At 42.0% G+C, this 17,281-nt stretch overlaps 2 protein-coding genes across 2 annotated transcripts; one reads left to right on the forward strand and one right to left on the reverse strand.

Annotated features, from left to right (window-relative positions):
* Window positions 1-1,863: 1,863 nt before the first annotated feature.
* LOC102783631 (5-hydroxytryptamine receptor 1A-beta) lies at window positions 1,864-3,349 on the reverse strand. Its single transcript, XM_006803456.2, has one exon. It carries the CDS (start codon window positions 3,347-3,349, stop codon window positions 2,099-2,101), a length of 1,251 nt encoding a protein of 416 aa, XP_006803519.1. The 3' UTR covers window positions 1,864-2,098.
* Window positions 3,350-6,930: 3,581 nt separating this feature from the next.
* On the forward strand, window positions 6,931-17,048 carry LOC102779495 (E3 ubiquitin-protein ligase RNF180-like). The gene is made up of 8 exons (XM_087842682.1): window positions 6,931-7,027; window positions 8,624-8,716; window positions 9,153-9,248; window positions 9,390-10,022; window positions 10,756-10,884; window positions 13,483-13,735; window positions 13,830-13,928; window positions 16,972-17,048. Exons 2-8 carry the CDS (start codon window positions 8,624-8,626, stop codon window positions 17,046-17,048), a joined length of 1,380 nt encoding a protein of 459 aa, XP_087698808.1. The 5' UTR covers window positions 6,931-7,027.
* The last annotated feature ends 233 nt before the right edge of the window (window positions 17,049-17,281 follow it).

Below are 17,281 nucleotides of genomic sequence, written 5' to 3' on the forward strand. Positions count from 1 at the left end.
ATTATAATTTCCCAACTTCTAGAAAAAATAATTTCTTTTTTATTTCTTTTGGAGGTTTTTTGTTTAGATATGAGGAAGATTTCTGGGACTCTTATTGCTAGAAGACCACTTTTCAGCATCAGCCAATAAATAAATAAAATAAAATAATACACCTGCTTATTGTGTGAGGCAGCAGGCAGCTGTGGGCCCCTCATACACACCTCCGTGTTCCTGTGTCACAGCAGGCCTTTGATCAGGTAATTGCCCCTCGGCCCTGGAGTTTGCATCCCCCATATGTCTCTATGGCGACCACCTCTTCAGCATCCATCTGCAAGCCGCCTTCACACCCCTTTTAAGATGAACTTATATGTTACGAAGCCACAAGTGAAGTAGCACCGTTTCCACTTAAGCTGCAACCTATTTGTGAAATCTCACATATGATGAATGGTGTGTGTTTATTTTTTGTCCCCTCTTTCCATGGGTTTGTCCATACATCCAGCACATGCAAAAAGCTCCCACACACACACACACACACCTCAGTGGAATGGTGAAATACATTTTTTCAGACTGCAATAAGGAAGCTTTTGTTTCACTCAGAACGCTTTGATGTAACACCCATACATGCATGACACGACATGATCAGAATGCAGGTGGCGCTCATAAGGAACCATCTCGGGACTCAGGAGTCTGTGTGAAGATGCTGTGCAGAGGGTGACATGCTTCAAATGCAAGGGATTAGATCCTGTAAGGAAGTGAGGTGCTTTTTTAACAGATTTAAATGCACAGCTGCCCCTTTAAATTTAAGACCACTTTCCTCTTTAATGCCTGCAAGATCACAGTTTAATTCTTTCCTGCTCTTGTAGAAAGAAATTCTCTAATTAGAGACACCCTTTCATCCATTTAAATATTCTCATTATATTTAGCATTAATTTATGGCCACATTTCCCAGAAATTCAGTTCCATCTATATAAGTTCCTCTGGGATACAGTATTCTGATTTAAGATTATATTTTTTAATTTAATAAACACCAAAATGGCATGACTCTGTAATGAGTCGGCCTCCAACAGGTCAGCAGTGGATGGAGAGGTAATTTAGTCATATTCAGACAGACGGATTTAAAACAAAATCTAATCCACATGTGGAAGGTGCACAGTCACATCCTTAACTGTTGACAGCTTCTGCTGGGAAAAGTGTCTCGTTATGCACCTTGCTTGAGGGCACTGCAGTAGATATTTAATGCCATCATTTGCATGCTCATGCATGGTAGTTTATCGAAGCTGGGTGACGGGTAATCACCAGAGACAATGACAATCCTTCAGAAGTTGAAGGTTATGTTATTGTGACTAAATTCGTTTCTGTTTTGCTAATTGCCACATTATTGCATCCATTATTATTGCATCCATTATTAAAGTATGTAATTACTTACGGTGTAGCAGAGCGACATCATAGATACATGTCATTGTCTATGATTTAATGTCCAAATAATTGTCGTCTTATTTTTTTTTTTTAATTTTCTGTTTGTTTGTTTTTTAATTCAATTAACAGACCCCACAAAATGCTTCATATTCTTCCTCTTTCTTATTTTTTATACAGTAACATATTACAACAACCATCGCCTCAATGTTGTAATGTAAACCATCGGATTAAAATAACCCTAAAATTTCGACTGACACCTGAGGAAAGCATCAAATTTCTAAAAGCTGGAAACACTATATTATTGATATTTTGCCTAGTTAAAATGTTATTTTTTTATTTTAAATATCCGCAGCTTAGCTACTGGAAACGTGGATTCACAGTTTCAATTCAATAAATTCTTCCTAGCGCAGAATTTAAAAGTGTTAAAATAATGACTTCAGGGGAAAAAAGTATTAAAAAGTTGTTGTTTTATTGGACATCAAAGAACAGGATGAGCAACACGGAGCTTGAATCAAACGATCACAGCTTTATCTATGCATAGGCTATAGAATTCTCTCGAGATATTTAACGATGGTGATGAGCGGCAATAATCATTGTGAGCCCTCAGTTCTTGTTTTAGAACAATCTGTTCGCAGGCTGTTGGTCTCTTTTTCACCTGGATGTCTCCAGATCAGCCCTCAGTGATCCGGTGAGTCTTGAACCATCACGGTCTGCAAAAGTGACACTTGATGATTTTCTTGAAAGCGCTCTGAAAATCTTTGTTGAAGTACGCGTAAATGATGGGGTTCAGTAAAGAGTTGGAGTAGCCCAGCCAGTTAATGACATCCTCTAGCCAGCGGGGCATGTAGCACGACTCCTGGCAGAAAGGCATGACCAGGGCGACGATGAAAAAAGGCAGCCAGCAGAGGATGAAGGTGCCCATGATGATGCCCAAAGTCTTCACCGTTTTGCGCTCCCGTGCCAGCGCGATCTTCCTCTTCGCCTCCGTCGCTTTCTCGTGCCTGCTCTCGAAGAGCGGCACGGAGCTCGGGGTGTTGGGCAGCGGCAGGTTGCCTTTGGAGTTGCTGTGAACTTCGATGATCTCCAGAGACTCGCCGTCTTCGGCGTGTCTCACCGCGCCGTTGACACTCGGCAGCGGCCGGGGCTCCACGCTCCTTTTCCAGCTCTTGCCCTGTGCGTCTCCTTGGATCTTTTTATGGAAGAGCGCGGGAGAGAGCGCCAGGCAGGAGTCGGACACTTTCTTCTTCTCCGTTTTACGCACCGTCCTCCTGATGCGGAACCGGGCCGCTTTGAATATCCGCCCGTATAAAACCAGCATCAGAGTTAGCGGGATGTAAAAAGCCCCGAAAGTGGAGTATATTGTGTACCAGGGGTCTTGCCTTATCTTACACTGCTTGGGGTTCGCCCTGTCCTCTGCCATGCTGCTGGGCTGGGAGCGCATGATCAGCATAGGCGGCACGGAGATGGAGAACCCCACTAGCCAAGTGACGCTGATGAGGACCGCGGCTCTCCTCGGGGTCCGCTTCTTCATATAGTCTATGGGCTCGGTTATGGCCCAGTATCTATCCAGAGCGATGGCGCACAGGTGCAGGATGGACGACGTGCAGCATAGCACATCCAGAGAGATGAAGATGTCGCACGGAATCTGCCCGAGAGTCCACCGATTCAAAACCTGGTAGAGCGCCGCCATGGGCAGCACCAGCACCGACACCATCAGGTCCGTGACGGCAAGAGAGCCGATCAGATAGTTGGCGACATTCTGGAGAGAGCGCTCCAGCGCGATGGCTGCAACCACGCACGCGTTCCCAAATATTGCGCACAGGATGAGCGCGCCGAGCAGGAAGGATGTGACCACTTGGTAGCTGAGTTTCACCTCCTCGTCTTCTGGTTTTGGAGCTTTGTTTGAAGAGTTGTCGAGTTGAAGCCAGGCGGTCGTGTTGTTTGTTCCCTCCATCGTTGGGCCACTTCGATGCGACTGGAGAGGTTCTACTCTGCAGAGCGCATGGCACGGAAACACCGTGAAGAGCGCATAGCGGTCAGCTGGTCTGCCGAGAAGTGCAGAGAGGCTGTAAACTGCGAGTGTTGGCTGCTGACGGAGAATGATGCTGCGGTTTTATACCGGTGATGGAAAATACGTCATTTCTGTGTGAGGCTGTAACAGAGGCATGGTTATGTCTGTTTAGTCCACAGCGCAGGCAGTGAAGATGTAGGAGCTGTGAAAAAAACACAGTAGTTTCCTTTTACTCCGTGGTCTCCAGTCTGCAAGTGGATTAGGATTTATTTATTTATTTATGTAAACTTTATTGAAAAAAGTGGATTTGCTCATTTTTGCATGGCCTAAAATTAAAATATTTTTTTTTTATTTAAAACAATTTCAGTTATTGTTTCAACTCAATATGAGTTGATATGAAATGTGTTTTTTTTCCCGTGTAGTCCATTTGTGGCAGTCGTCTGCTTTCAGCACCACAATCAGCGCAGTGCAGTCAATCTGAGATGTCACACTGCCACCCGGCGTTGATTCACTGTCACAACACATAAACAATTATTACATTTTTGTTATCTTAAGCTTCAAACGCCTTCAAAATAAAATAAAATGATTAAAAAAGTTTGGCCATTGTGCCAGATTGTTGTATTATTATGACACTGTATTATTTTCATTCAGTTGTTCAATGTTAAAAACCAAACAACGTCAAGAACAATATAAAAAGTACTGCTTTGCTGCACCTCCACGAGCTTTAATGAGAGCCTAAAATCTTTGAGTAATTCCATATAGTTTCCTCTATTTGATTTGGAAAAAATTATGCCATCAATTTAAATAAATATTTAAAAGTCATGAAAGTTTAGCTGGATCTGTGACAGACATAAACATTGGACAACCAAACAACTTTAACAGGGCATTTTGAACAGGCATTTTCCCTACATCACTTTTCTGTTCCATTAAAGGCCAAATTAACTTTTATTTTTAGTATCTTTTATGTGTGCTGTTGCACTTACACACTTTGTCCACAAATCAGAGGTTATAAACTCAGATGCACAACCGCAAACTTACATGCAAAACTGGAGTGCAGGATGAGTTCCTGTATAATTAATAAACTCATACATTGTGTCATCTGTGTCACAGGTTACACAATGTCAAGTATAAACAAGGTTAAACATCCTGCTTTAAATCATAAATGGCCTGCATTAGTATACAACCATTTGCACTCACTGGCTATTTTATTAGGAATACACATGGCAGGAACTTGATGCTTTTACCCATGCAGACATGGTCAAGGTGACCACCTGAAGGTCAAACTGAGCATCAGAATGGGCAATAAATGCAATTTAAGTAACTGTGGAATGTGGAAAGGGTGTTTCTTAGGTCTACTAAGACTGATCTGGTTGGTTTTGAGTATTGTAGGTTTATGATTCTTTTGGGGTTTGAATATTGATTTATGGTCAAGCTTTCTATCATTTTTTTTCTTTTGAGTTTGTTATTATTGCTTCTTGCTTTTTAATTTCTTTTTTTATGCTTCTAGTTCTTTGTTTGTCGCTTGATGATGTTAGGTCTCTTTCGTGTCCATTCTGTCCAAGCCTCATCTTTGTGTTTTGTCCTTATTTTTTCTCAGGTGAAGTCAGCTTTTTCTTCATGTTTACCTTTCTGTCCTTGTGTCACGTTTTGTGGTTTGAGTCTGTGTCTCAGTGTTAGCTTCTGTTTAATTTTGATAATCTCTTGTGTTTTGTATTAAGTTCTTCTTCCCTTGTCTATTCTTCTGTGATTAGCAGCAGCTGTGCTCCCACCTGTTTCCTCTTCCTTCATTACCTGGTGTGTAGTGTGTGAATCTGTCCTTTCTTATGTTCTCTCTCTATGTTGTATCCCTCTGTTCCCTGTATTATTTAAGTTTTCCATGTGTTTTGCGCTGGCCTTGCTCCATGTATGCTTTGTTCTTAAGCTGACTTTAAGTTACTCTCGCAAGTTAGTCTCCCAAGTCCTGTGTTTCGGTCTTTACCTGTCACATAGCATTTCATTTCAGTTAGCGCCAGATGAGTATTTCAGAAACTGGTGATCTACTGGAATTTTCCTGCAAAACCATGTCTAAGGTTTATAGGGTATGGTTCAAAAGAGAAAATGCTTTGTTGATGCCAGAAATCGGAGAAGAATGACCAGACTGCTTTGAGCTGATAAGACAGAAACAATAACTCATGTAACCACTGTATGCAGAAGAGAATTTCTGAATCCAATCAAAGCTTGAAGCGGATGGTCTACATCAGCAGAACACCGGCCAGCTAAGGACAGGAAAGTGAGGTTTCAAAACTGGAAAATGCAAGACTGGAAAAACATCACCTGCTCTGTTAAGTCTTCTGCTGAGACATTCACAGGGTAGGTCAGAATTTTGCATCAACAACATGAAAGCATGGATCCATGCTGCCTTCTATTAAAGCTCTGGGCTGATGGTGACTTATTTTCTTAGCATACTTTGAGTACTTCTAAAGGACAAAGAGGGTAGCATATTGTGGAAAGGAGAGAAATTTTCTCAATGTGCACAAGTGGATTAATGAAATCACCACACACGAGAATACCTGGAGTCACAGACAAGAGCAGAAATTCACAGCACTGCAGTTTTTTTTTAAGTCAAAAAAGGAAACTAGTATTTCTCAAAATCTGACTTTTATAGTTTGTATCCTCAGTCACACTCTTTCCCTCCATTGCTGCTGCAGGAGTAAGCTTGATCTTTGTGTGCGCTGCAGCGTGAGCGTTTAAGTCTGTCATTACAAAACTAAGAATCTCTATGTTTTACTCATAGATGTAAAAACATATCAGTAGATTTCATCTGGGGGAACACAATGACCCTACTGGACTCCCAAGGCGAACCCCATAAAAGTAACATAACACTGTGTTTAGCTATTAAACGAAATCAGTTTTATTTTGTGATTTACAAATGAAATTGTTAAAGAATAAATTAACATCCCGCAAGTCTGGTGACTGCTTATTCCTCAGGCTCAGAGTTATTTTCGAATTATTTGTTGTTGTTATTTTAATTGATCTCTTTAAAATTTAGTTCAGTTTCATTTTAGTTTTTGTTTGACAATGTTGGGTTTTTAGTTTAGTATTTGTTAGTTTCTGTCTTTCCAATTATTGCTGTGTGCAATGACGTGTCATAGTTAAGATTAGTACAGGTATTATTAGAATAACACAATTTTTGAACGTGTGTCATAGTATTATAAACATCCAGAGTCTCAGTAAACTTGTCTTTCAGTGACTCATCAGGCAACTTGTAATGTTTTTTAACCAAACTAAAAAATTACTTAAAGATCTGTCCTCTATATTTTCATTTTATTTTAGTTTACAAGTTCTCTTTTTTTTTTATTCAAGTCTAGATTTTGTGTTTAACGAAAATCTCTTTTCACACACGTGATTTTAGTTTTTAGTTTAGTTATCTACAATAACCTTGCTCAGGCTCAATAAACAAACACTGAAGTTGAAGCGACAGCAGCGGCCTGCTGCGCTTTTCTTTACGGTCCTTTTTGGCCCATTAGACGTCCCGTTGAGCGCTTTTCATGACGTCACCGAGCTATTTAAACTCAAGAGAAATACTTTACTTTGTTTTCTTAATGTAGCCGTGTTTACCTAGCAAATACGTCTGTCTTAAAGGTAAGCTTAGTTTATAACAGTTGTCGAAATGTTCTTCGTTGCATTTGGACCGAAGCCGCTGTCGTTTAATAGGGCTCAGTAGCTAACTAGCGGCACATTTTACTGTTTTACTTGAATTATGTTTTTCTTATTTCATCGAAACCGTTAACTTTAAATTATGCACGTTAAGCGAAAAGAGAGGGAAAAAAAACCGTAATTTTGCCCTCGTAGTTTAAACATCGCAGGCTGACATGTGTGTTGTGCACGCCAGCGTGCCTGTAGAGTGTCCTTTATTATTTAATGACTATTTAAAGATTGTTTGGAGCCGCAAAACACCTGTGAGCGTTAAGAAATAACGTTAAATAAGAAATACTTACTACCACTAAAGTTTGGAAATTGCTGTGGTACAGCAGCCAAAACATGAAAAGGCCACATGGCTCAACATAGCAAACATTATAACAGAACTACATAAAATAAAAAATACAATAAAGGTAATTTATACAAGAGCTTAAAAAACCCCTATAAAGACACATTAAGGAGTTAAATCTAGAATAAGTAGCACGTATAGTGCTATGAGGCGGTAACGATACTTTCTGTAGTGTTCATCTTCATCTCCAATAGGTGGTGTAGAGGGTTATCAGATCAATAGCTCACCTTTTGATCACCTCTTTGTCAGCTGATGAAAGAATCCATGTAATCTGTTGAGAATAGATTCCTTAATGTACATCAAAGTTAAAGAGAATATAGTTGTGATTGCTTGCAACATTATAATATTGTGGTAATGGGTGTAAGGATACAAAATAGAAAAATAGGCCTGGGATGGGAACAAAGAACTGAGGTGCAGGGCAGAAGGACAATCAACCCCCACCCCCAGGGCATGAAGCAAGAGTTACTGAGGCTGAGGAGCAGGCAAAGGGCAAACGGACACTACCTTAAAAGGAGGTGGGGGTCAGGGTGTCAGCACTCTTGGCCACTGTTGGTCCATTGTGGGGGTGTTTACTGAAGGGGAGACCAGAGGTTATAACTGTAACTGTTGTGTGGAGTTCTTTAGATCAGCCTTTAGCATAGGACTGCATAGGAATGCAGTGTGCTGATTTCCAGATGCATCTGTAAGAATAATGGGAAATAAAAGGATTGTGTAAAACATGGAAACATCTCAGCGTGATCTCTACCAGGACCAAAAGAATTGCAGAGACCGGTGTTGTCTCAACAAATCCATGTGACAATAAGTGTTTTGATTTTTGAAACATCTCATGTCCAGGATTCATCACATTGTTTCTCAGTGCTCAGATTAACATCCCTGTCAATCCAAAAAGTCCTGAAGGTGAGTGAAGTTGCGATTGAACTAATTGATTTCCAGCCTCCAACCTTTGACTCAGAAATCAATCTCTGTACATGTGGTTTTCCTAATGCCTCTGGAGGAGAGATGGGAGGAGGACTCTTCAAACAACCAATTGTTTGTATTCACAGCTGATTATTTCAGCTGACAGTTTGAATGTCCAAATATTTTTGTCATTAGTTTTGTTTTTATTTGTCTTTTTGTCCTTTATTTGAGAGTCAGGACCAGTGCAGGTGAGTTCATCATTATGCATTGACTGTCTTTGTCACCATGTACAGATGAAGGACCCACTGCAGGAAAATGTGCAGAGATCCATGCTGCGCTGCAGGAAGTGTCGGAAAAGCGTCATAGACTCAATATGTTTGTTAACGGTAACAGTTTATGTTAAAATCCTAAATGTGTTTTCTTTCATTAACTTCATAGTTTACTTTAGGAGACGTTTTATGGTATTTGATTGGGAAATTAATGTGTGACAGAAGCTAAAACAAAACCCACAAAAAAGCAAATTTGGCCCACTCTTTTAATGCTGCTTCAGTTCATTGAGGTTTATGGACCAGACCTCAAACTAATAGAGCTCTAGTCCACAGATGTACAGAGGAGTTCATGGTCGACCCAATAACTAAAGGTGCATAGGTCCCATGGCTGCAAAACAAGCCCAAATCATCACCACCTCCACCACTGGACTGTAGAAAGTCATGTGAAAACATCCTTTCTCACATGGCACTAACTGGCTATCAGTACCTGATAAGCTGTTTTTTTTTCATGTAAACAGTCTCGGCTGTCTGTGTGTTTTTTGCTTTGGAGCAGATTCCGGACACAGATGAAGCCTCTGCTGATGTTTGCAGTATTTGGCACCTCGATGTTGACACATTGCCAGAGTGGATTTTGATCTCAGTTCACCAAGTAAGTGTGACCAGTGTGAACAAAAATAATATGTCAACATTTTTTTTTTTTTTTTAAAGCTGTATTGACTGTTATTGTTGTAAGAGGAGCAAGAAACTGAAAAAAGTTAATCATTAAGCTTTGTTCCTTTGGTGTTCCCAGACCCAGTGGACTGCTGGAAAACTGAACTGCCAGAATTGTAGAGCTCGCCTGGGAGGCTTCAACTTCATTAATCGCAGTCAGTGTCCCTGTGGCACTGATGCCTCCATTCACTTCAGCAAAAGCCGCCTGGATTACGACCACAAGCACTCCATCCTGATCGGCCAGCCTTTAAGGTCGAGGCTCAACAGGGGACAGATGGGCGTTTCTCAGAATCACGAGGAGAGGGCTGAGTTTAGCATGATTACACTGGATAGATTTCAGGATTTTAACTGTGCTGCTACAATGCCTCATGAGAGTCCTATGGAGGCCTCAAATCCACAAACGGATGGACAAACTCCTGTAGAAAGAGAAAATGCTCTCTGGAAGAGTGTGCCAGCTTCCCGTGGTCGTGATTTTTACCCTGATGTTGTCTCACATTCTGCAAGCGAGCAGCTTCACACAGATGTTGAAGCCTCTTCATCTGTTTCTGAGGGTACGCAGCCGCCTCTGGATCAGCATCTCCTGCTAACTGAGGAGGGTGTTGAGTCTTCTGTAGAGACTGCAGCTCTCTGCAACGAGGTTTCTGATCCTGCTGTGTTTCTCAGAAGGAGATGGATCTCTGACAGTGTCTCTGAGCATGAAGAAGAACCAGTGGTATATTCATTTTTATTTATTTAATTATTTTCTCTCTGTTTGTAAATGGTCTTTAACCTGCCAGACCACGTGATTACGTGTGAGTACAGAGTAGTAGAAGTAATGGTCAAGTGAATTCTCTACTCTTTTACTGACTTTCATCCCAAAACCACACTGAGTATTTCCAGTGTTCAGAATGCATCTGAATTTGGGAGGGGGGGCTGAAACCTTGGCAAGGTTATTTTCCATTTTCAGTCTAACTTAGCAGCCAAGAGAGTTTTAAGGCACGGTTAACCTCATTCTCATATAGCAATGTATGCTGTAGCCTACCATAGCTGGTGGGCAGATAACTTCCAAAGTGAGCAGCAAAGTGGTCCAATGGGATTGTCACCTACAGCAAGAAGGTCCTGGGTTCAAATCCAATGACTAGGACCTCTGTGTGAGGTTTGCATGTTTTCCCCATGTCTGCGTGCTCTGGCTTCCTCCCACACTCCATAGACCAGCATGTTGGGTTAAACTGTGATTCTAACTTTGCTATAAGTGTGAATGTGGGTGCAGCTGGTTGTTTTTCTCTCCAATTTAGCTCTGTGACAGATTGATGACCCTGTGTTCCCAACCTCTTGCCCCCTGATAGACAGCCCAAACTTGGGGTTAAACTGTCTGCTTGCATACCAGTGGGAAAAAAAATTCACTAGCTGATAGATTCTGTTGTTTGAGCTGCTAAATAAGTGACATATGTGTGTTATTGTCTCAGCCTCAAACCTCTGTGGGCTCCCCACCCTCAAACAGCCTTAGCAAAAGAGAGAAGAACCATATGAAGAGTGTGAGACGGAAACAAAGGAGGAGAGAGAGATGGCTGCAACACCAGAAGGAGAAAGCACTGGTGAGAGAGCAAAGTTCACACTGAGTTAGTGTCAGTATGAAGGATGCAATCAAGTGGCAGCTGCTGTGGCTGAAAAAGGAAGCCAACATAGAAGTGCTGAAAACTGCAGCTTCTCCAATGATTCCTTCATTCTAGCTCAAAAAGCAGGGCCGTCACCATTATCATGGTAAAATACCCCAAAACATTACAGCATAAAAAATCTGTTTGGCACAGAAAGGGGGCTTTGGCCTCTGTGGATAGTTTTCCCTTCATAAAAACTCTATTTTAAGACTGAAACTTGAGGCTGTGGCTGCTTTATTTGATGGGGCTGATAGCTCTGATTCACCTCGGTGTTTGTATGTGTGTGACTTTTAGATCCATCCATCCATCCATCTTCATCCATCTTCATCCGCTTTATCCGGAGCCGGGTCGCGGGGGCAGCAGCCTAAGCAAAGAGGCCCAGACCTCCCTCTCCCCAGCCACCTCCTCCAGCTCATCCGGGGGAACACCAAGGCGTTCCCAGGCCAGCCGAGAGATATAATCTCTCCAGCGTGTCCTGGGTCTGCCCCGGGGCCTCCTCCCGGTGGGACATGCCTGGAACACCTCACCCAGGAGGCGCCCAGGGGGCATCCTTGTCAGATGCCCAAACCACCTCAGCTGGCTCCTTTCGATGTGGAGCAGCAGCGGCTCTACTCTGAGCCCCTCCCGGATAGCCGAACTTCTCACCCTATCTCTAAGGGAGATGCCAGCCACCCTTCGGAGGAAGCTCATTTCCGCCGCTTGTATCCGCGATCTTGTGCTTTCGGTCACTACCCACAGCTCGTGGCCATAGGTGAGGGTAGGGACGTAGATCGACCGGTAAATTGAGAGCTTCGCTTTTACACTCAGCTCCCTCTTCACCACGACGGACCGGTGCAGCGTCTGCATTACTGCAGCCGCAGCCCCAATCCGTCTGTCGATCTCCGGCTCCCTTCTCCCATCACTCGCGAACAAGACCCCGAGATACTTGAACTCTTCCACTTGGGGCAGGACCTCATCCCCGACCCGGAGTGGGCACTCCACCCTTTTCCGGCTGAGAACCATGGCCTCAGATTTGGAGGTGCTGATCCTCATTCCCGCTGCTTCACACTCGGCTGCGAACCGCTCCGGTGCGAGCTGGAGGCCCTCACCCGATGAAGCCAACAGAACCACATCATCCGCAAAGATCAGAGATGAGATCCTGAGGCCACCAAAGCGAAAGCCCTCCGCCACTTGGCTGCGCCTAGAAATCCTGTCCATAAAAATTATGAACAGAACCGGTGACAAAGGGCAGCCCTGGCGGAGCCCATCACCCACTGGGAACGAGTCCGACTTATTGCCGGCAATGCGAACCAAGCTCTTGCAACGGTTGTATAGGGATCGAATGGCCCGTAGCAATGGGCCAGACACCCCATACTCCCGCAACACCTCCCACAGGACACCCCGAGGGACACGGTCGAATGCCTTCTCCAAGTCCAGAAAACACATGTAGACTGGTTGGGCAAACTCCCATGCACCCTCAAGTATCCTCGAGAGGATGAAGAGCTGGTCCAGTGTTCCGCGACCAGGACGAAAACCGCATTGTTCCTCCTGCATCAGAGGTTCGACTAGCGGACGAACTCTCCTTTCCAGCACCCTGGCATAGACTTTCCCGGGGAGGCTGAGGAGTGTGATCCCCCTGTAGTTGGAACACACCCTCCGGTCCCCCTTCTTAAAGATGGGGACCACCACCCCGGTCTGCCAATCCACGGGTACTGCCCCTGATCTCCACGCAACATTGCAGAGGCGTGTCAGCCAGGACAGCCCTACAACGTCCAGAGCCTTCAGGAACTCGGGGCGGACCTCATCAACACCAGGGGCTCTGCCACCAAGGAGTTGTTTAACTGCCTCAGTGACCTCGCCCCCAGAAATTGGCGGGTCATTCCCCTCATCCCCAGACTCTGCTTCCTCCTCGGAAGACGCGTCAGTGGGATTAAGGATGTCCTCGAAGTATTCCTTCCACCACCTGACAATTTTCTCAGTCGACGTCAGCAGCGCTCCGCCAGCACTTTTAGATGCATTTTAATAAAATGATCTGATTTGCCTTGCTGTGTATAGATGGAAGACCAAATGCATGAAGGCCGTGCTTCAGTTGTGGTTAGTGAAAATCTGGTGTTTTAGTAGTCTGCTGTTTGGCACTAATCAGCTGAAGTGCGTTTCCCTGTGGTGTGCAAAAGTCTGAACTGAAGCAACATGGTAAAGAAGAGTGTGCCAAAATTCCTCCACAATGATGTGAGAGACTGAGTCATACAGAAAATCGTTACTTAAAGTTGCTGTTGAAGGTGGTTCTAGATGCTGTTGAATGGAGTGTAGTTTTTCATATGACTGCCTGGAGTCCTGTGAAAACCTTCAGACATAACTGTATCCGTAAGTGTAGAAAAACACTATAAGAACCAGTGCAGTTACCATATGCATGTAATAATGAGCAGGACTTAAATTATTTTAGATACAAGATTCAAAATGTGATCTGGGCAGTTTCTCCTCCAAAGTATGCTTGTAGAAGCATTTTTTCCGCTCCGCTGTTTGGGACCAAAAAATAAAAACTTGGATGTTTATGTCCAGGCTGAACGTGTGAGAGTTTTGCTGCTGGATGATGATGAGGAGGAGGATGAGGAAGAGGAGGAACACCAGGAGAACAGGGAGAACCTCACCTGTGCCGTCTGTCTGGATGTCTACTTCAGTCCTCACAGAAGTCAGGCCTGTGGTCATGTCTTCTGTGAGCCATGTCTTCGCGCACACGCCATGAACAGCGGAAATGACAAGACCATCTGCCCTCTCTGCCGGGATGTCATCTTATACACCAACTTACAAACTGGTACGTTTGTTAGCTCGTTCTTTGTGTTCAGAATGGCAAACATTTTCTGGTGAGGATATGCTCTTTAGTTTGTCCCCTGTTCTGTCTTCTTCAGAGCTTGATCAAAGGGCAAAAACCCTTTTCCCAAAACTTTACAAGGCTCGCAAGCGTGAATTTGAGGCTTCGCCGTGTGCATTATGGCCTCTGCCTGAAGGTGAGAAGCTTTGCTGTTTAGTTTAATTTGTTTTTATTTGACTAGGAAGTGTTTCCAGTGTAATACTGTGACAGAAAAGTCTGGATTATCCAGTTTCTGTGAAGGTTGACAAAAGCAAAAATGCATGAAGTAGTTTTCAATCTCAGCTCACATTGCATCAGGACCTTGGTTCTGAGGAAGCAATAAATGATATTGCTTTATTGCCTTGCTTTAGTGTCTGTAGGGTATTTTATCTTTACACAGCTGGTTGTAAACTGTTAAAACAATAACTGAAACTGGAGTTAAAATCAATATAGTTAGGTTTGCAAACCAGGCAGAGCATTCCTCCACTTAAAAGCTTTTAGTCTCTTATGGTGGATAGATGATTCAATTTTATTTATACAGCATTTTTATTTATACATCAGTCACCTCAAGGTGCTTTATATTGTAAAATAGACGCTACAATAATACTGCCTGTGATAACTGTGACACCCAGAGAAAGAAGCATCAGAACTTAAAGTTTTGGAATGGGACCACTTCTGATTTGACAATAGATATTTATGTCTTTGGGAAATAATTTTTAATTCCTTAAATGTAACACACTTATGTACACTTGGGGTTGTGATATATGTATGTATTCACTTGAACCCCTTAGCTGTGTGCCTGAGGTGACCATATTGGAGTTACTCCCTCTTACTCACAAACAAATCCAAGAGAAGATGACACTGTGTGAAACTGAGGAGTGTGTGGAGCAGTCTGAAGCCTGAGCTTCTGGTTTCTCGATCAGGGCATAAAACCATAATTATGTTTGTTTAGAGATCATGATTATTTACCACTATTATGCTCACTTTTTTCCTTGAGCTTTAATTAAAATTCAAATGAAATGTACTCAAAATGTTAATAAATAAATGAACTAAACCTTTCACAGCAGCCTGGCAACAAGTGAATCTGGACTTTCATGGAGAAACAAGAGTAAAAGAAAAGTTTGCTGAAGGACAAAAGGAGTAAATTATTGAACAGAATGCAGTTCAGTTCACTCATTTTGTTTTAATACTTGTTATAAATCCAAATTAATTACTCGGATAACCTCTATTATTTTTACATGTTCAGACATGTCATGTCTAACGTGAGTATCTAGCACTGGAACAGTAATAGAACCTAAAATAAGGAAAAAAACAGAGTCCCATTAAAAATGTCTGGTTTTCTAACTTGAATTCTTTATGTAGAGCTCCTTATGTTATTACAGATCAAAAGTAAAGGAAAGAAACTGATGAGAGATTGAAGGATCTGATGGTTGTGAATAGACTCAGGCAGAATTACCAGATGAAGGTTTCTGGCTAAGGAAATGATGTGTAGTGCGATTATCTGCCGAATGAATTGAATATTTTCATATGTTTGTCTGTTTCATCTAAAAGCTAATCATTGTTTTATAGTTTAATATTCTTCCACTTATTAAAATTCTGCTCTTATCAATGATTTATTTGTATTTGGAGAATTATTTTTTTTTCATTAAACATGTATCACTTTGTAAAATATAAAACTTGTATTTCTGTTGTTTAAAAGAATAACATTTTGAACCTCGGCACAAATAATGACATTACACACAAATTTTGATTGGTCATTAAATGTGGAACATTTCATCTCTTTCTCATTAGGTATCAGAGACGAAGATTTTCCCGTGCTTCATTTTTACGGAGTGCATATGGGCCACATTTTGTTAAAGATATTTTTTGTCATCAGCTGCATACTGTGCTTTTTCCTGGTTCTAGTGTTCCTCTGTTTTATCCTATTCCTCTACTGTTTTAGACCTTATGGTCCAATTCCACCATTTTTTCCAGATTAGGCCTACTGAATCGCATGTCGGATGTTAATAGAGTCCGGGAATACCTCCGAAACAACAGAGGGCATGTGAGGCATTTGCAGAAATTGTTGGGAAAAGTTTATAGTATTGAGTGTGATTGGGGTTTAATAACTACCTAATTACTTGAAAAATCTTCAGTCTGATGATTTTTGTCCTGCTAACATAACAAAGCACAGAACTGCAAAACTGAGCTTCTTGTATCATGTTCACTAAGGTCACTTGACAGCAATTTAAATTTTGAATGCCATATTCCTTAAATTCAAAGGTGCCAAGCTTTGAGGCATCACCTGAAGACGACCGTATCAGTGTTTTGTGGGGTTTTTTTTTTTTGGTTTTTTTTTCCCCCAACTATCTGCTGAAAACTCGGTTTCATAGGTCTTTAATTTCTGTCCGTCATGTTTCACAACGTATGGATGTGAACAAATTGAATGTAAGTACATATCCTTGACTTATGTACACTTCATCCAAACTGTGAAGCACTTTGTGTTTTCAAAAGTGCCATCCAAAGATCTTGCTGCTGTTCTATTTTCTGTATTAAATGTACAGAGACACGCTGCTTTTGTGAAATGTAATCCATACTAGGAGTCTCAATAAAGGTTAGCTGGCTGATTTTTGGTTGAAAATGTGTTTTTATTTATGGTTTTTAACTCATTGGAAAATGCTAAACTATAATAACTCTGCTCTGTACACCTGTTTTGGGCACTTTCTCTCATTCTTCTCAGAACCTCTTAAGCTCTGTCAGGTTTGACAGGGAGCGCTGGTGCACAGCCATTTTCAGATTTTTACAGAGATGTTCAGTTGAGTTAGTCTGGGCCCTGACTGGACCACTTAAGTGCGCTCACAGAGTGGGCCCAAAGCCCCTCCTTTGTCTCTCTTTACCCAGCTAAATCAGCAAACACCTGGTCAGGAGCAGGTTTTAAATTGTGGTTTAAAAATGGCTGAAGCACCATGTAATTAAATGATTAAAATTCTCTGCTGTCGAAATGTCGTTCTTTAGTAAAACCACGATATAAAGCACAAAATGTGCATTGCATAGTTGCATGCAATAATGTGGTGATGGAGAAAATCTATACATGTTCTTATACTTGATTCTAATCTAAATCCGTATCTGCTGACAAAGTAAAGCCCTAAATCACCACATTAATGTTTTTCTGTCCCAGTATATTTTGTGTTTTACTGTTACGTTTGTTTTATTCATTACAGATTTTTATCATCATCTAACTGGGAGTCTGATTGGCACAGGCAGTACTCGGAGAGCATTTTGGTCAGAAGTCACATGACCTTGATATTTGAGCATACATGGTGCCTGCAGCAGAGAGCCTGGTTTAACAGATAAAGTTGATAACCACCATAATGATGCTGGTTATTTCAGACTGGGGTCTGAGGTTGCGTCAAGCTAGCTTAAAGCACAGGAAGCTGTAATCTAGCCATCAAGTGTCTGTATTTTGAAGCCTAGTTTCTTTACATACATGACATAACAGTACAAAAGATGGATGAAGTTACATGATTCATT

This window comes from Neolamprologus brichardi, chromosome 7, assembly GCF_056152115.1.
Source record: "Neolamprologus brichardi isolate AB-2024 chromosome 7, ASM5615211v1, whole genome shotgun sequence".
Taxonomy (NCBI): domain Eukaryota; kingdom Metazoa; phylum Chordata; class Actinopteri; order Cichliformes; family Cichlidae; genus Neolamprologus; species Neolamprologus brichardi.